General features: G+C 39.4%; 1 protein-coding gene across 1 annotated transcript; it reads left to right on the forward strand.

The window, feature by feature from the left end:
• Positions 1–1,620: 1,620 nt before the first annotated feature.
• On the forward strand, positions 1,621–20,015 carry LOC120516113 (tigger transposable element-derived protein 1-like). The gene is made up of 3 exons (XM_039737573.1): positions 1,621–1,797; positions 1,929–2,682; positions 19,132–20,015. Exons 1-2 carry the CDS (start codon positions 1,621–1,623, stop codon positions 2,631–2,633), a joined length of 882 nt encoding a protein of 293 aa, XP_039593507.1. The 3' UTR covers positions 2,634–2,682; positions 19,132–20,015.
• Positions 20,016–20,523: the final 508 nt, after the last annotated feature.

Below are 20,523 nucleotides of genomic sequence, written 5' to 3' on the forward strand. Positions count from 1 at the left end.
CTATCTCCGCCATTCCGTTTCCTTCCGTCTATTTCGCTCTCTCCCTCTCGCTTGTCTTTAATTTGACCTTTAGTTACCCGACACTGGTACTGACGTCATCGTCATAGAAACAAAACCGCGCCTCCTGCAAGAGCCATTTTAAACAACGAGGCAGCCTATTAAATAGACTGACAGGGGAGAATCCAATCAAATTTGACAACGGGTGAGTTGTATCCGCCTCCACCGAGAGATTAATGACCAATGGAGAGTGCAGATTGCGGATTCTCCAGTATCGGGTAACAGAAAATTACAGTAATCTTTTGTCACTCAAATGCTTAACGAATATTTATTAAATCATCATATGTATTTGCATCCTGGTGGTTTAATTCAAGTTACGATCACCATGGAAACGCGTTTTTGACATGCTTCATTCAAATATAAGAAAACCGTCGAAGGCTAGAACGAGTGTGCAAAGCGACCGCTCGAATACTTAACCTCAAAGGTAGTGACGGATCGAGTTACTTGTTCCTTGCTCACGACTCTCAGTGCCGTGCAGAAAACAGGATGCTGCAAAACACTTAAGTTGTTTTTTTCTTGTACAACATTTGTAAATACTGTAGTTTCAGTAGTGGAAATTTTTGAGTCGCATTGTCACACGTGAAATTATTTTTTTACGTATTGATTGTGAAACGAGTCAGCAAAATGCTGCAGACGCAGCAAAGCACAAGATGAAGTTTGACAAGTTGTAGCTGTCAAGGTTTGCAGTTTTCATCAAATTGTACGGGTAAAGAGTACAAAATTAAATTTATAATTAGTGCTGGCAGTAACAGAATTCCATACTCAGTTCAAAGTTGTAACTTCTTTTGAAGTAGTTAAAACACTCCATTTTTCTTGATATCTTACTTATATATAAATTTATTTAGCAGACCAATTTCCTTAATTGTTACAGTTTTGATAAGTCATAACTCTCGTTTCTTATTTGCAGCACGTTTTTAAAGCTTACTACTGTTAAGAAAGGACCAGCTTTTTCTTAAGTGATCTTCCCTGGTAGGAACCTTTAAATTAAGAAACACTTGAAAGAAGGACTATAATTAGATACGAATTTCCAGTACAGTAATCCCTCGCTATATCGCGCTTTGACTTTCGCGGTTTCGCTCTATCGCGGATTTTATATGTAAGCATATGTAAATGTATATCGCGGATTTTTCGCTGCTTCGCGGATGTCTGCGGTCTTTTTATTTCTGGTACGTGTACTGTATATGCTTCCTCTGTTGGTTTGGCCATTTGAATACAAACAAGGGACACTATTGGCGGATGGCTGAGAAGCTACCCAGTCAGAGCACGCGGTTAAGCTCCTGGGTGCTGATTGGCTCTGCGACGGGGAGCGCAGAATTCGATTTCGCTGAAAGTCGGCATCTCGTCTCGCTCATTCAGCTAATCAACGTGTGTCTTTGTGAAGTCGGCATCTCGTCTCGCTCATTCAGCTAATCAACGTGTGTCTTTGTTAAGTCGGCATCTCGTCTCGCTCATTCAGCATCAACGTGTTTCTTTGTGCGTACTGTAGTCAAGCCCTTCGTTATGTCTACAAAACGATCTGCTGCTGCTACTGCTACTGGGGCTGTGCCCAAGCGCCAACGGAAGATGTTAACAATTGCTGAAAAGGTACAATTGTTGGACATGTTGAAGCAAGGGAAAAGCTACGCCGCTGTAGGACGCCACTACGGCATCAACGAGTCCACGGTTCGTTACATTAAGAAGGATGAAAAGAGCATACGATCTACAGCCGCAGTGTCCTTTAACCAGGGCGCGAAACGAATTGTAAGTGGACGTAATAAGGCGATTGTCCGGATGGAATCTGCTTTAGGGATTTGGATCGAAGGCTGCCGGAAGAAAAACATCCCCGTGGACACCAATATCATCCGAGAAAAGGCCAAGCAGCTTTATGATAGGTTTGCGGATGCGGAGATGCTCTAGAAGACGATCCTCAATCTGGAACTTCTGCTGAATCCCCCAGCGAGAGCTGTAAATTTACTGCCAGCAAGGGCTGGTTTGAAAATTTCAAAAAAAGGTTCAACTTGGCCAGTGTGAACCTGCAAGGAGAGGCTGCCTCCGCAGACAAAGCCGCAGCTGAGAAATATGTCGCAGACACGTTCAAGGCGATCATTGAGGAAGGCGGATATCAACCTGAAACCGTGTTTAATATGGATGAGACAGCCCTATTTTGGAAGCGGATGCCGTCTCGTACTTTTATAATGAAGGGTGAGGCAAAAGTCGATGCCCACTCCGAGCCGCTGAGCGAATTAGATTTGGCCGAGATGACCAAGTCAGACCCAGCACAGGAAGAAGACGACCCCGGCCTAACTCTCGAGCGTCTCGCGACCATTCTACAAATGGCAAAAGATCTACAGACATCAGTTGAAGAATGGGACCCGCAAATGATTCGATCATTGCAATTTAAAAATGCTATTGACGGCGCCACGGAAGTGTACAGGAACCTCTTTACACAAATGAAAAAGCAGCGTCAACAACTGCCCATCACGATGTTCCTCACCCGCAAAACACTGCCTAGTACGCCTTCAGTGGAAGAAGAAAGTCCAGATGACGGCGGCGGTGCTGCACAGTCGCCTGAAGAGGCTCCTTTAGAACAGCTGTGACAGTGCAGTAAATGTCATCGTTATCGGACAAGTCGTCGTGTCATTGTTGGTGAGTACCCATAACTAATTTTCTACGTACTTAGCACATGTATGTACGTTTATTGTAACTGTACACACTTTTATACAATTTTTCTTGCATTGTAGGCATTTTTTGCCGCTGGCCTGTCTATCGTAAGGCCTTGTTCACACGGGCGTTAAGTTTTTGGATAAACGAACTTGCTCTGAACGTCCTAGACGTTTATGTTGCATTTTGTGGTGGCGATCGATTGACTTCTACACTGGCATTCGTTTGTCTCTGTCTAACGCCAGCCTGTAGCCCAAAATTGTAGTTTGTGTGTTAACCTGTGGAGGCAGTGTCGGGAACTGGATATGAAAGCCCTTGTCGTTTAATTTGAGGAGCCTCCTTTCAATATGGACCATTTTGCTATGTTAGATATTAATCTTCTTGTTTTAAAAATACTCGTAATCTGGCGTAGGGAGAGAAAAAATCGCCGCCGCTACTGGGTTCATCCTTTGACTGCACAACGTCGGGTTAAAGGAAGTTTTTTTTGTGCTTTATGAAGAAATGCAAAAATTTCCGCGCAAGTTTTTTAATTACTGTCGGATGTCGGTTTCCACTTTTGATTGTCTGCAGCTGGTGCAATGCCACATTGCACGCCGATCAACCAATATGCGACTTGGTGTTAGCGAAGAGAGACTACTTGTCACTTTGAGGTAAGGAAACAGTAGTCGAGTGTGCGCTTACACCGGTGTTATGCACTGAAATGCCCCCCCCACCATGGATTGCCCCCCCCCTACATAATCGTTATCAAATATTATATTAGAACATAAATTAATAGGTTCATGGTTTACAAATTACATGAGACAATAAAATAAAATAAGCGATATGAAAATATATTTGTTGTATATGAAAAGATATCCGGTCCTCCGAAGCGTAAAATAAACGCGCAGAAAATGAACTAGAAGCGGTTTCCTTGCTTTCGTTGGGTTTTGAATGCCAAGAAAAAGCTGCATGCAACGTTTTTTTTGATGCCGTATAAACGCGCTGCCGGACAAATGCACGTCGCCAAAGCCCGTGTGAACACTCTCATTGACTCCTACGTGTAGAAAACACTCGGCGCTTGATCCGCGCTCACCGGACGCTTCTGACGCAAAAACGCTCGATTTTAACGCCCGTGTGAACAAGGCCTAATGATTGTATCGGAGACGCTCCACAGTATCTTTAAAATAACATTTTGGTTTTATGTACAGCATTTACATGTGTTAGATTTTTCACTTTGTATTTTTATATTACCTAATCAATTACAATATGTTTAAAACTGTATTACATATTAAACTCCTCAGTGATATACGATACGTATGTTTGTCAGTAGTATACTGTATAAAAAGTGTGTTTACATACATAATTTCAACGAATCTTACCTAATAACTGAGAGAATATAAAGGGTTTATGCTGTATAACTGTGCGGGGAATATTTATAAACCATGTGGGAGAGTTTAGAAGGGCTTAAAATATATAAAAATAACCATACAAACATATGGTTTCTACTTCGCAGATTTTCAGCTATCGCGGGTGGTTCTGGAACGCAACCCCCGCGATCAAGGAGGGATTACTGTATATATTCATATTTTCTGTTGATTGTGATCCTTGGTGTTATAAAATCAGTACTCTAGGTCGGCATTCTATTCTGTATTCTACAAGTAGCATCTTATTTACCTTTAATCACTTTTATCCAAAGCTACTTACAGACATAATTGAGTAAATATCAAACTATAGGCTTTTTGAAACAATTGTCACAAGACAAGGTTGCAATGACCATCACACGTGAAGAGCTCTAAAACAAACTGAACTACACAAAAGTAGTTACTTAGCTGCAACCAAAGTAGCATCAAACCAATATCAATGAGACAGATATTCATTGAGCAAGACAGGCTTCAAATGTTTCACTAAGGCAGGGAGACAGACAATGGTTTCCAATTGAGTTGGGCAGCTCATTTCATCAGCTAGAAGCTACATAGGAGAAGAGTCTGAATTGAGATTCGATGCCACATAGAGGTGGGATCAACAGAAGCTATTCATTAGCAGACCTGAATTAGCTAGAAGAAAAACAGGACCTTATGAGTTCCTCCGTATACATAGATGCTGACCCAGTAAAAACTCTGCAAGTGAATATCAAGGATTTGAACTTAATAAGTTTTGCTACAGGGAACTAGTGTAGTGACATGAAAAGAGGTGTGACATGCACCAATCTTAGCTGGTTTGCACACAAGTCGTACCTCTGCATTCCGAATCATCACCAACATCATTATAACATTGCAGATGATATACAGAGTGAATCTGATTGAAGAAGAGGTACTTGCAGTCTGGTCAGTGAAGGATAGCTGGTCATCGATCATTACCACAAGGTTATGTGCTGACTTAATAGACATTATTGATAGAGATAGGAACTTTATAGAGACAGGGAGTTCATTTGATGGACTGGCCAGAATGACACAGAAACTGTCTATAACAGGCTGAGCTGAAGATGGTATTATAGTGAATACCATTCAAAGGCTCTTTATGAGTAGAGGTAGAATAGTTTGCATAAAGCTTTCAAATTTATATCATAATCAGGTTACATGAATAATGATGAACCCATAGAAAGCTTGCTGAACTTATTGTTTTGTAGGTCTGAGCTTGATGGACTCAATGGTCTCATCTCATTGGTGTTTATTTTTTTTTATTGTTTTCTTAAGTTGCATCTCTAAAAGGTCAGAGAAAAATGTGAGGATAGTTAGCACTGTTTTTAAATTCCATATTTTTATAAATCTTCTTTTTGATGAATATTTTATTAATTTTTAAATCAGTTTATATATTACAAACTTTGCGGAATCTAGTGAGTACATAATAGACAAATAAATGAATTGGTGATTCTAAATTGTTTAGTAACAGTTGAAGATCTTATTTGTCTTGCATAAGTATAAGCACTCAAATAATAAAAGAAAAAGTAAATCATAGATAGAACTTTATTTGTCTGCAGGGGGAATTTGGCTTTTCTCTTTAACTAAATACATAAATAGGTAAATAAATATTCACACACAGTTTGGTCTGAACACACACACACAATACATTCTTTTAACATACAGTGAGCCATGGGAGACTGTATTTTTTGCATACAGAAAGTAGTATAATGAAAACATGTTTATCAACAAAAACACCACTACAAAATATCCCAACAGTCTGTGATTTTTTTTCTCTATAAAACTGGAATATTTTATTAAAGGGAAATTATACATAGTTTGTTTTGATATTCTCCATAATGACACCTTTTCCAATTAATATTTAATTTTGGTGTATGTATACTTTCAAAAAATGTGTTTGACTTTGCATAACTGCTTAATTAACTTCAGGGTCATAATTCCACCCGACAGGAAGAAATACGTTTCTGACTCACTGAACATTAGGCATTTACTGGTCATGAGAAAATAAATGAAAAAGTGTCAGCAATAAAATCATCATAATATCCTTAGCATTTATACCATAAACTAAAGCTTGATACCGTACAGCAGTGGTGCCCAGTCCTAGACCTTATAAGACCCCTGTGGTTGCAGGTTTTTGTTCCAACCATTGTCATAATCAGTGAGTCAATGTGCCTCTAGGTAATGTTTTTGTCTACTTAGTTTGTCTTTTTTTCTTCTCTTGTTCTGTATTTGGAAATAGAAGTACCATGAGATTTACATTTATGAGAAATTTGGAAATATTCATATTGTTGCTGTAGTTTTAAGTTCCTTACTCTCTTTTGTCATTTTCCTATTAATTTGACATCCCATGTTTAGTTTACTCTGGTAAGTGTATCCTGAAAATGACAACTAATAATACACAAAGTAGATACAAGGGCAAATAAAAGTGAAAGATGGTATTATAAGTATTATAGACAACAGAAATTTCAAAATTGTGTTTTCTAAATTGTATTGGACCTTATGTAGCATTGGCATGTGTCATATCAAGACGGTGGTTCTGTCTTGGAGATTAAACATTTTATCATCATCATTTTCTTTGCTATGCTTTTCTATGCTTTTTTTATGAATGCAATGTAAATCTCCCACTACAACTCTTTTCTAAATGCAGAATAAGAAAAAATATATAATTAAACAATGATATCAATAAGAAATGACTCAGTGATTTTGAAACTGATTGGAATGAAAACCTGCACAGCTCTTCAAGACTAGTATTGGACACCCTGCCATCAGGTAATTTGCTTCTTATGTCTCAAGGGCGGCACGGTGGTGCAGTGGTAGCACTGCTGCCTCACAGTAAGGAGACCTGGGTTCGCTTCCTGGGTCCTTCCTGCATGTAATTTGCATGTTCTCCCCGTGTCTGCATGGGTTCCCTCCAGGTGCTCTGGTTTCCTCCAACAGTCCAAAAACATGCAGGTTAGGTGCATTGACGATCCTAAATTGTCCCCTGTGCGTGTGTGTGCTCTGCCATGGGTTGGTGCCCTGCCCAGGGTTTGTTCCTGCTGTCCCCTGTGCTGGCTTGGACTGGCTTCAGCAGACCACTGTGTTAGGATATAGCGGGTTGGGCGATAACTGACTGACTGATGACTGTCTCATACATATACAAGAATGGTGGAGTTACTGAGCAGCACCTTAATTAACACTGAAACAGTTGAAATTTATTGAAGGAACTAAGATGAACTCCTTAATAATTACATTTAAACAAATATTTCCTGAATTACACAATAGATGCTTACAGAAATTAGGATCGCACCCTGGAAATCTTTGCCAAAAAGTACATAATATTACTTTTACTTTTGTATACCTGATTAGACTGGAGATACAGTAGTAGTTTTTAATTTGAGAATAGACTGATGCTTTTATTATCATTAGTCTCATAAGGAATGGTGATAAGTCTGCATACAGACAGGACTTTGAGCAATTGGCCTTTTAGTGTGTTCAGAGCAATCTGAGAACAACCTCTGGTAAGAAGAATCTGGATGAGATGTTGGGACAACTTAACTATTAGCTAAACAAACAGGCTTGATGTACTGAATTGTCTCCTCTTGTGTGTCAATTTTAACATGTTCTTATCTGAAGCTAAACATCAAAACTGTGGAGATGGGAGTAGCCTCTAGAAGTAGCTGCTTAATATTACCTCCTCTCACCATACTTAATATTAATGTGTCAGTTGTGGAAAGCATCATGTTTTTGAGATCCATACTCTCACAGGACTTGAAATGGAAAACCAATAAAGATTCAATTATAAAAAAGGCACAGCAGCGGATGTGCTTCCTTTGACAGCCAAGGGAGTTCAATCTACCACAGGAGCTGCAGATTCAGTTCTACACTGCAATCATAGAGTCTGTTCTCAGCTCATCCATCACACTGTGGTTTGGATCATCAACTAAATATAATAAGAAAAGGCTACAATGAATAGGCAGGTCTGCAGAAAAGAGTGTTGGCATCAGTCTACCCATCTTACAGGACCTTGTACTATTCCAGAATCATGAAACGGGTAAGGAAAACCTTCACCAACCCCTCACATCGAAACCACTATCTCAGTGAACTTCTCCCTTCTGCCAGGTATAATAGGTTAACAAACAGATAGAACAGTTTCTTTCTATAGGCCATCAAGCTTAAATGGTCAATTCAGCTGTCTCTGCACAGGCTGGGTTCCCCCTACCAACTTCTTATATATAGCTAATGCGTAACACAGTAATTTTTCATTATTTCTCATATTGCCTTGCAAATGTTTGTTTTGCATTGCTTCAGGTGTCTACTTATCAATTTTGTGCCTGTTTGTTGTGTAACTATACATGGAAATCACAAACAACCAGAGTTAAATTCCTTCAGTGCATGCATTGTTGGAATAAATATGATCCTTATTCTGATTATTAGGTTTTTAAAAGTTCTTGAGCTTTGCATAACATGAGAGTGACCTGAGAACAATAGAGAGTCTTATACAGTATAAATAACAAACAGGTATGACGGTTGCCATTGTTTGAAGTGAAAAATGCAAGGAGTGATTGCAGACATTGAGACTACTAAGAGTCTATAAATATGAGTAATCTGAATATTACAATAGAAGTAAAGCTCATGTCTAATGATAGTTTGTGTGATACACTAGAAGATCACAGTTCAGTCGCAAGCTGTGTGGCAAGAGCTGAAGGTAATATTTGACCACACTGACTGTGGTCCTGTAGGCATTGGCGAGACAAATAAAAAAGAATACCTTGTAGCAATGCAGAGAATTCACTCGAGCTCCATATGCACAAAGCATACAATTATTTAGCTCAAAATTATATATCGAGCACTTCTGTCTTGCTTAAAATTGTCCAAAATGTTTCGAGGGCAAGATCCAACCTGCAAACGCTGCAATCAAGTTCCAGCCTCACTGGGTCACATGTTTTGAGCCTACACTAAATTAACATCATTCTGGACCAAAATTTTTAAATGCCTTTCAGACAGCTTTGGTGTCACTATCCCTCCTAACCCATTAACAGCTGTGTTTGGTGGACTTCCAGATGGGCTTAAAGTGGAGAAGGACAAACAAACTGTAGTTGCCTTTACTACACTATTGGCACGCAGAATCCTAACTCTCCCCTTTTAAGTCAGTGGGTAACTGATGTTTTATACTATTTGAAATTGGAAAAAATAAAACTCTGACTTAGAGGATCTGTGCAGAAATTTTTCAAAACCTGGCAGGATCTAATCAATAACATTTTAGAATAAGCTTTTAAAGCACTGAGGAAGCAGATTCTCTCCCCATTCTCTTTTTTTCTTTTTCTTCTCCATTTATCTACTGTATATTCATTTATTAATTTATCTATTTACTTATTTTTACTAGGTTTAAGTTTATGCTGCCCGTGCTCTCTCTCAGGGCTGGGGTTTATTTGTTTTCAATCCTGTTCTTGTAAAATTGATCCATTTGTATGGAATGTTGTGTGATTTCAATAAAATTATTTAAAAAAAAGAATACCTTGGACTGAGAGAAGAACGACTGAAAGCCCTTCAGCCACAGTGAATGATTAACTTGGTGAGGCTAAGAAGCAAACTTACTGTACACTCGTAGCTCCTACATGAGTGGCTACAAGTAAATCATTCACACCTTGACCAGAGTTATTTAGTAAAGTTTCTAGAATGAAACCCTGACTTTAATGAATCAAACAGATCTTTTGTATGCAAATGATCATGGATTAGTATGCAAAAACACGTTTGGGATATTGGAAATGGTTAGTTAATTAGATATTGGCCTTTAGTTACTTAATATGTCATGAGTGTGGCCAGCTTTGTTAGGAATAAGTGAGACAGGTGCAGTTTTGAAGGCAATCGGTACAACACAAAAGCACATTTTAATTGTACTAGTAATAATGGGACTTATGGCTTCAATATTTACTTTTGAAAATGATGTTGGCACCCAGTCTGCTTAGATGTGGTTATTAAGTGCTAATGATGACCTGCTGTAACAAACCTCAAGGCCTTGCCTTTTGACTATGTTCTCATGCAAATCCCCAAGAAACCTGTCTAATAGTGTATATTTTGAAAGGTGCTACTAAATTGAAAATGGTGAAAAAAAGTTTTGTCACAACAAGTTTAATCATCAAAGCAATTTGCAGATGCTACTAAAAATGCAAATAAAATGTTAGGTTAAAATGGTTGAATGTAAATTAAGGGATGTTATGCTCAGACTATATAATACAGATCACATCTGAGGTACTGTGTGTGGTTTTGGTCACCATGCTACAAGAAAGACATAGCACCTGAAAATACACAAAAGAGAGACATAAAGAGCATCCCTGGACTTAAGAACATGTCCTGCTGTGACAGGCTCAGAGAATTAAACCTGAGGAGACTACATTGGGATCTAATCCAAGTGTTCAAAATCCTCAAAGGAGGATGCTACAGAATCCTTTCAACTAAACGTTGAATCATGTACTTGATAACACCAGTGGAAATGAAGGGGAAGAGCATTTAGGAGTTCTTTGTTCAAGGAGGTGTGGGAAGAATCTGATTCAAACTACAGAGACATGGAGTTGAAGCAGAAACCCTGACGACCTTTAAGAAGAATCTGGATGAGATGCTGGATATTTAGCAATTAGCTAAACAAACAAGCCTGATGGAGTGAACGATCTGCTCTCATTTGTCAAATTTCTTATACTCAATAATGTGTGGTAAATGTCAGAAGATAAAGAATTAGAAATGGAATCCACAGCTTCAGAAGAGTTAACAGGTTAAAGATCTCTAAATGTGATTGTGTTCTTACAGTCATTCAACGGCTGAGGCAGACAGATACCAGAGGCAGTTCTTTTAATCAGGCTTGGGTTTTGAGTGATGAGTTTCATGTATTATCTTTGGAACATAAGACTGTAATTTTATTTGATTGGATTGTGGTTTGGGGCAGCAGGGTGGCACAGTCATAACACTGCTGCCTCACAGTAAGGAGACCATGACTCACATCCTGGCTCCTCCCTGCGTGTTCTCTACATGTCTATGTGGGTCTCCTCTCCTCTCTCCAAAGACTTTCAGGCAAGGTGGACTAGCGATACTAAACTGGCCCCAGTGCGTGTGTGGTCTCTGTGTGTGTGTTCATCCTGTGAAGGACCGGTGCCTTGTCCAGAGTTTACTCCTGCTTTGCACTCTATGCTAGCTAGGATAGGCTTCAGAACCCCAACTAAACATCCCTGTTCAGGACTAAAGGGGTTAGAAAATGACATGAGTTGACTGTGTTTTGTTTGGTAAATACAAATAAGTAAATGTTTCTTCTGAATTTTGTAATACACTGAGCAGAGGCACATATTAGACCAAGGATGTACTCTCACTTGCTACGGAGGGGAAATTACCTAAAGGTCGAAACAATTACCTAAAGGTCAAAGCAACACTTCAAATTAAAACAGAAGCTCAGTAGCAGTGCTACAGCTGACCGTGTCCATGTGAATACTAAATGTCCAAGCACTAAAAAGAATGTGTCATCAAGTTAACTATTATTAGAATCTTAAAATTCTCAGGCAGAAACATAAAACTGGACTTTGGGGACTGAGAGATGACTACGATAACACCGGAATAGCTCGGCTATCACAAGAAACAAAACATTTCTTGTTCATTAAATCCACATGATAAATTACAACTAAAATCACCGCTGTTATGCAGTAAGATCAGATTAGATACTGTATACACAGTTTGTGTACTTTGGTGTCTCTGATTCAATTTAATAAAATAGTTTTTCAGGCCTTAGACATGCTTAAGGTAAGGACAAACGTGCTGACATAATTTTAATGTTAAAAAGCATATTATTATTATTTAGATTTTAACAATTGAGGTTTTATTACCATAACTCGATTCACCTAAAGGGAAGAGTGATGGACGATGCACAAGGGTAAGTGTCCTTAGGCAAGGTTTCTTACCTGGATGAGGGCCAGCCCTTCCGAAGAAAGAAAAGGAAGGTGAGGATTGTCCTGCCTCGGCTAGAAGATAGGCACAAGATGCCAGTGCAGAAGTGGGTATGCTGGCATCCCTACTGAAGAACCAGTAGGCCAGTGTGATGCAAGGACAAGGACAGGTAACCTGTCAGGAATACATGCTCCCCTTACATGCTAGGTGGCAGCATCCCTGGGCCACTTTACCAGTATGGACACCCGCAAGGCATGCTGGGAACTATAGTCCTATGGAACAGCCTCGTCAGATTTATGTGGTGCCTCCATGGGGTGCTGCTGGGATCCATGATCCCTACTTTAATAATAATAATAATTCTTTACATTTATGTAGTACTTTTCTCACTACTCATAGCACTTTACATAGTGAGTGTAGAGCCACATCAGCCAGCTCTAATGTGCAGTATCCACCTGGATGATGCAATAGCAGCCATTTTTGTGCCAGTACGCTCACTACACATTAGCTATTAGGTGGTGGAGGGGTGAGAGATAGTTTACCAATTAGAGACAGGGGGATGATTAGGGGCCAGAATGACTGGGCCATGAATGGCAATTTAGCCAAGACATTGAGATACACCCTGCTGTTTATGAAGGATGTCCAGGGATCTTTTTTAATGACCATAGAGAGAGATGGAGGACCTTGGTTTTATGTCTCATCTGAAGGATGGCTCCATTTATGCAGAACGTTTTCCCTGTCACCATACTGGGGCATTGGGATTCACATTCAGGCCACAGGGTAAGTGCCACCTGCTGGTCTCACCAACACCTCTTCCAGCATCAACCCAATCTTTTCCTGGTTGGTTTCCCATTCAAGTACTGGCCAGGCCCGAACATGCTTTGCTTCAGGTAGATGACCTGTTCTAAAGTGTATGTGTTGTATACTTTTTCGGGCTTCCATTTAACCCATAAGTGCTTCCAACAAACTTTGCTCTAGTACGCTCGGGTCCAGGATTAAAGAAGCTGCTCAACCTCATCTAGGCAAGTCAGAGTTGGGTGGAAGAGGATGAAGCTTCCCTGGAGGAGAGGAAGGAGAAGAAAACAAGTATTATTGTGATTTACAAAGCCTTTCGTAAAGTATTTTGTGTCTTATTACAGGGAGAAGGTGGATTTGGTTTAACATTAATTCATTAATTTTAATCCTTCACATTTGTGCAGTTATAACTTATCAATATTCTAGACTTGATTTTCTTATGTTGTGTCACCCTTTGCTGGAGTAATTGCAGTATCAGCTCACATAGCTTATTAGTCTACTTTTGTTAATCCCATTTCATTTTCAAAAGTGATTACTGTGCCAGCTTGCTGACAGGTGTCTTCACACAGAGCTGCTGAGGATGAAAGTGCAAATTAGAGCTACAGAAATGTGTGATCAATCCATGAGCTGAGATTAAAAAATCTTTTGGGTCTAACCAGGTATGTTTTACATAAATTTTGTTTTGAAATGGCAGGATGTATAAGGTCTGCTGCATCACACATAACCATTTGTCTTAAGTTCTGAAACAGCATCATGTTAACTCACTTCAAGCATGCCCGTAAATTTTAAAAACAGCAGTTTCACCGAGATTCAAACAATCTCTCATCAGGTATGCAGTCCTGTATTTCAGAAGGCCTTCAGTGTAATTATGGTTTTAAGAATCCATGATTTCATTTACTGTATGTAGAGAGTATCCTACTATTTCAGGATCTCAAAAGACAATGAACATTTAACAGTGACATAATTTTTTCAAGTCAAAAGGTAATACTGTAGTGAGTTTCAGTATCCCATGTATGCGGTGGAATCAGAAAGGAGTTAAAACCCTTCACTTTCTGCACACTTTATTGTGTTGTACATTCAAATTTAAATGCATAAATTTGCCATTTTTGCCCACCAATATGCACTCAATAATCCATAATGATAAAGTAAAAACATGTTTTCACAAAAGTTTGCAAATTTATTAAAAATTAAAAACTGAACTCTCTTTTATATAAGTATTCAGACCCTTTGCTGTGGCCCTCCAAGTTATGCTCAGGTGCATCCTGTTTGCTTGAGATGTGTTGAGAACTTGTTTGGAGTCCTTCTGTGGCCAACTGAATAGACTGCACAAAGATCAGAAGTGCATACGCATGCATACAAGGTGACCAAGTACCCTATTGTCACTCAAACAGAGCTTCAGACATCTTCTGCAGAGACGGCAGAACATGTTGGAAGGATGACAGTTTCTGCAGCCGTTTATGGCAGAGAGGTTACATGGAAGCCATTCTTCCTATGACAGCTTAAAGAACTCTGGTCTGATGAGACAAAAAAATGAACTCTTTGGTCAGAACCTTAAGCACTATCTTGCATGAAGACTAGGCACTTCCCATCACCTGCCTAATACTGTCCATACGTTGAAGCATGGTGGTGGCTATATTGTGCTATGGGAGTCCTTCACAGTAGCAGAAACAGGTAGACTGCTCAGAATTGATGGAAAGGTGAATGTAGCCAAATGCAGAAAGGTCTTTGAAGACATCCTGCTCCTGTGACCTCAGACTGGGTTTCTCCATTCAGCACGGCAATGACCTGAAGCATACAGCTAAGACAACGCTGGAGTGGATTTGGGACAAGTCTCTGAGTGGCCGAGCCAAAGCCCAGACTTAAATGCCATAGAACATGTGTGAAGAGACCTGAAGATGGAATTGTACAGACATTTCTCATCCAGTCTTAACAGAGTTAAAGAGGATCTGCCAGGGAGATTGAGATAAAATGCCCAAATGCAGTTATTGTCTGCTTTTACATGCATTTTTATTACTCTTTAATTTAATATTGTTTTTTGTTTTTTTTGTTTTGTTTTTTTTGTATCAGTATACTGCTGCTGGATTATGTGAATTTCCCCTTGGGATTAATAAAGTATCTATCTATCTATCTATCTATCTATCTATCTATCTATCTATCTATCTATCTATCTATGTGTGCAAAGCTTGCAGACACTTACTCAAGAAGACTTGCAGCTGTAATTGTTGCCATTGGACCTTCTATAAAGTACTGAATTAAGAAGCTGGATAATTAGTTTTCGCTTTTTTGTTTTTAATAAATTTGCAGACCTCTCTGAAAATATGTTTTCACTTTGTCATTGTAGATTATTGAGTGCAGGCTGATGGGCAAAAATGGCAAATGTATTATCATGTCTGTGTGTCAGGGGGTCATCCCCCCAGGTTCCTCCCAGTTATGTAATTCCATTGCTGCTGCTGTGTCATCTTCCTTTGCATCCACAGTGCAGAGAAACTGTCCAGAGAGAGCAACTGACTCCACCCCTTCTGGCCACAGGACCTTAGAAGCCGAGCCACCTTGAAGGAGGCATCATTTGTTGACTGTAGAGCCGAAGAGACTGAGCTCCTTCAAGCCCAGAGCAAAGCAATTAAGGAAGCCTTGATAGGCAGTAATTTTATTTGTTAGAACGCCAGAGGGCAGTATTTTCACTTGTATTCACGCCATCAAGTGTTGCTTCGTTTTTATAGTTTGAAAGTTGTCACATACGTGCACATGGGAGGCAGCTAAAGGGTCTAAATGAGAGTAATTCCACACCAGACCGAGGGTGACGGAATGCACTGACCTTTTTTCTCACTTTTCTGCAGATCATTCACAGGAAATTCCGCCTGGCCCTTTTGATGATGTCACGTCCGGGTCCGAACCTATGGAAGAAGACCCTTCCACTTCCGCCCTCGATGACTTCACTTCTTTTTCTGGCCTTTAAAGCCACCATATTTGACTAACCTCATCAGTTCTGTTATGGATTCCGTTCTGAGCACATGAGTGCTAGCAATTTAACCATTTGCAGCCAAGAAATATTATAATGGTGGCTGCCCCAAACCTTTTTATGACTCTTGTGTCTGCATTTTGTGACAAAGTAAATGGGAAAAGCTGGGTTGGTGCCCCAACATATATTTTGCCTTTCAACCCATCATTCCCTCAGATGAGAACAGTATCCATTTAAAATAAAATTTACAACAGAATAGTGTGCAAAAAATGAAGGAGTCGGAATACTTCTGAATTTACTGTAAGTCAGGTTTTATAAGGAGAATTTGGAAATTTTGTAAACTTTTACGTTAATTTTCTGACTTGTCTTAATTGACCTCTTTACAAATATTTATCAAATAACTCTAATTTGATCCAAAACCTAATTTTGTTTAAGATGAAACATTCAAGTAAGTGCTACACTGTAATGTTGTATTGTAAATCTCAGACTGCTATTCACATGATTAAATAGTAAAAACATTCTTTCTTTGTTTGAAATTTGAATGCTTTTATGTAAGGAGCATCACATGTCATTGGACAGTCTGTCAGGATTTTTTAAACACTATTTTTAGAAAAAAAGCATAATTTGTTTTATGAGTAGGTTGATTGGAAGTCTAGATGTAGATTATATTAGATAAACTTTATTAATTCCAATGGGAAGCAGAAACATAAAACATCAGGATGCAGACTCACAGGACAGATAATACAGCCAATGAATCCATTGATAAATCAATGAATAAAAATAACCTTAATGAGTACATGGGGTAGAAGCATTGATCTACTAGCAGGGGGCAGAAGAGAAGCACAATGTGCTGGAATGAGCTTGTGGCTGAAAGTGCTCCATGAGAGTGCCTCCTGGAGGGGATTTTTCATGATGGCATCCAATTTTGCTACAGTCCTCTTTTCCACAACAGCTTCCAGTGTGTCCAGGGTTCACCCTGTGATCCCGCAGGCTTTCCTGACAAGTTTCCTCAGGCTTTGTGCTTATCCTTTGACCTCAAGTTGCTTCCCCATAAGACTGCAGCATAGAACACCACACTGGCTACTAAGGACAGTGTGTTAAAGGAAATGCCTCAACACAGGAAAAAGGTTAGGGGCAGCCACCCGTATACTAATAAGGCTGCAAAGAAGTGAAAATTAGTAGTACAATGTATACAGGTTGAGTCCAAAACAGAACTGAGTTTACAAGTGAAAGTCATCTGGCTTTTAAGTCAGGTTGGCGGAAGTGACATCACTGGGGCCAGAACAGGAAGTGATGTCAACGGGGCTGAAACCAGAAGTGATGTCATCTGGTCTAGGCAGTATTTCCCATGTTTGGTCTCCAGGAATAAGGAGAGAGGATTACTGCACCCTGCCACCTCCTGGCTTGGCATGGAAGTACCTTCTTTTGGTCCTTCTAGCTACTCCCATATGCATTTGTGTGACAACAGGTAGAGCATTTCTAGCAGCTTGCTGCACACATCAAAAGATCTGAATCTCCTTAGCAAGTACAGTCTGCTAGAAAAGTGGCAACTGCCCAAAAGGACAAAGGATGTTGATTCTTGAACAGGGAAATGACAGCCTTCTAAGATAGAAACCAAAGAGTTGTCCTTTCTTCAGGCAGAGTTTCGTTAACATTCAATTGTACAAAACCATTCACCAAAACACAAATTAAACAAAAAGTTGAAAGTCAACAGAAAATCATAAGCCAAACATTCCAGACTTTATCTCGTCTTATTTTTCTGTCTAAATGACAGTGGTCTTTGTTGTTTTTTGATTATTTCGTGTAACATTTGGACAAAGAAAACAATTGTGATGTCATGTCCTGTGATGGCTAAAAACATGATAGCATCACCTGTACACACAATAGTATTGCCCGTAAAGAAAGCAAATCACAAAGTGATGTCTTAGTAACAATACAAACACAAGGATAAAAATAAATATAAAGCAGATAATAATGAAATCATAGAAAGTGCAACATTTAGCACTTAGCTAAACCACAACTACTCAAAGACAGACTAGCATTTAGATGTGTTAAAAGGGCTGGTTGAAATTTTGTTTCAACAGTAGATTGGTTGGTAGTGGAACCAGAAGAATTCTGTGATTTCTTTAGTTAGGCATAACAAAAATGTCAGGTTTCCTTCTAGGTGTTTTGGTTGTCATCCAGTTCTGACAAGTGGACTCCCTGTTGGTTTGGAATCCCTGATTTTAGTGACAAGCAATGGTTTTATGAGATTTTTTAGTTTGATCTTTTGGACATTAACATGCAGAATGTGAAAGTCCATTCAGGCAATTTGAATTACTCGAAAGGTATGGTGTATCTGTGTGTTTTGCAAGATGTACCCTCAACCACAGGTTCCTGTAATGTAAATGTCTTACTTCTAGTTTATTTTGATTAAACATCTTGAGTTATACAAGAATATTGTTATACAGGCTGGCAGTGGGTACAACAAAGAGGAAGACAGCATCATGATTTGCCAGAGTTAAGTGAGGTGCGTTGTCTTACTTTATTGTGGTGCAGCCGGTGTCTTGCAGTGTGCTGTCATTTGCAAGTAATTTATTAGTTGGTGCTCTTGTTCTATGATACATAAAGTATTGCACATTCACTTGTTACCTGTGAAAGAGACACAAAAACGTACATTCTTGCCCCTTCCTTACATTCATAAAGGCGAATAACTTTTGTTAAGGGAATGGAATTCGGACTTTGCAATGATTCGTAGAGAAGGCCAAGGTCGAGTATTGAATTCCGTGCAAGCCATGATTGTGAAACATCGCTGATTTTGAGGTTTGATTGACATTTTTGCCAGGGGAGGATAAGGGAGACTGAATTGAATGCAACACCAGCTGCTGACACTCAGTTCATCTCTCCTGCTGGCAGTCCTGGCAGTAGTGCGGCAGTTTAAACTGTGCAGCGCATCTGTTTTTGAACTGCGGTGCAGGTGTTATTGAGGGACGATATTCGTTGACTGTGTTGCATTGCTTAGCAGCGTGCCGGCACCAGTTGATTCACAAGGGGCTCCATTTCCCTAAACTCTTTGATCATTGATCGTGTGTCATTTCCTCTCGCCACATGATGCTTGTGGGATACCCCAACCGGCAGATCATCAATCGAGTGTCTAAGGTTCATGGGGGACACAGTTACAAGGTTCTTGAGATTTATAAAGTCAAATTGCTTAATTTATATTCCATTTCATGAAATGAGTTAAAAGCTTACTTTTTTAAGTTCATTTTGTTCACCTACAGTACTGTATGTGGTGTCACACACACGCAATTAGGAAGCAGCCATCTAGTCCAAAGGTGAATCATACTTCACAAGGTAAAGGGTTGGTTATGTGCGCTGATATATCTTTCTCTTTGCCGTCAGAAATAAAGAAGAAAAATAAGAACATTCTTACCTTACTTCCGGGTCGACAATATGGCTTCAACAACAACACATGCAACTTCCGGTCCCTGCACTGTGACGTCACTTCCGGCCATCCCTGATGACATCACTTCCAGCGCTTCCATATGACATCAGTTTTACAGCCATCTTTGATGACGTTACTTCCAGCGCGGCCATAATGATGTCACTTCTGGCCACTACAGATGATACATTTGTCATTTCCAGCAGCCATTTTCTATATAAATGCATTGACCCAAACATTCCTTGTCTTGTATGATCAATTTTAATTCATTTTGAGCTTTTTTTTTTCATCTTTGTCCTTAGGACAATATATGGGGTCATTCCTCAAATCTTTTTGAGACTTCCAGTCTGTTATTTCATCACAGTGGTTAAAAATGTTTAAATTTGACTTCTTCATCTTCAAATGTGGTATTACTTTTGTAAGATGTGCAAACATAAACCAAACATATCAAACATTTTCTAGGTATAGAAAAGGTTGGGGACCACGTTGTAGAGGGTAACTCTGCATTGCTGTGTCTTCCCTCATGACCCAGATTTCCAACTGAGATCATGTTTATCTGTTTCCTTTGCATAAATATCTTCAGTTGACACACTATAATGTCCACTGGTTCTTCTGTAAGAATGTCAGCTTTGTTACTGGATACCCAGTTAGTTTTTCTTCCTAATTGTTCTCTCTGATTTGTTTGGCATTGTTGTGCATGCCAGTCTCCATTCGGTTTACGTTCATTTTCATCGGTTTTCATTTTTTATGTATCAGCTTGATTGGTTGAGCTTAATTGGCCCAACTTATATCTTATTGTTTCCCATCTTTCTGGTGTATTTCCATTACATTAAAAATGTCACAGTGTCTCCTTCTGAAATCAGAGTTTTTAATCTCATATAGATACATTATTTGTTGGACCATGGAACCTCATTGCATATTTTGAGGTCTAATCTGAAGAGTTTTCCCCAAGTGCCACCATGGTAAGTACCTCAGTTTAAATACAGTATATTACTTAACTTAATATGTCCAGACATATTTAATTAATTATTGTGCCAAGACAGGAACCAACCCTGGATGGGGCATCAATCCATTGTAAGGACTGCTCATGGACACACACATACTCCCCTGTCACACAGGTTAACAATTAACAAAACCAACACATCTTTGGTGATGTGAAAGGAAAACTGGAGCATCATTGGGAAAACTCACATCGACCTGGGTAGACTATGAAAACTCCACACCAACAATGAGTACGCTACTAGATCAAGGAGGCAGTAGCACTAATCACTGTGCCACCCTGTCATCCTGAATAAGCATGTTATAAAGATGAATGGCTAGACCTCATCTGGACTACTGTGTGCAGTTTTGGT

This window comes from Polypterus senegalus, chromosome 15, assembly GCF_016835505.1.
Source record: "Polypterus senegalus isolate Bchr_013 chromosome 15, ASM1683550v1, whole genome shotgun sequence".
In the NCBI taxonomy this organism is placed as follows: Eukaryota; Metazoa; Chordata; class Cladistia; order Polypteriformes; family Polypteridae; genus Polypterus; species Polypterus senegalus.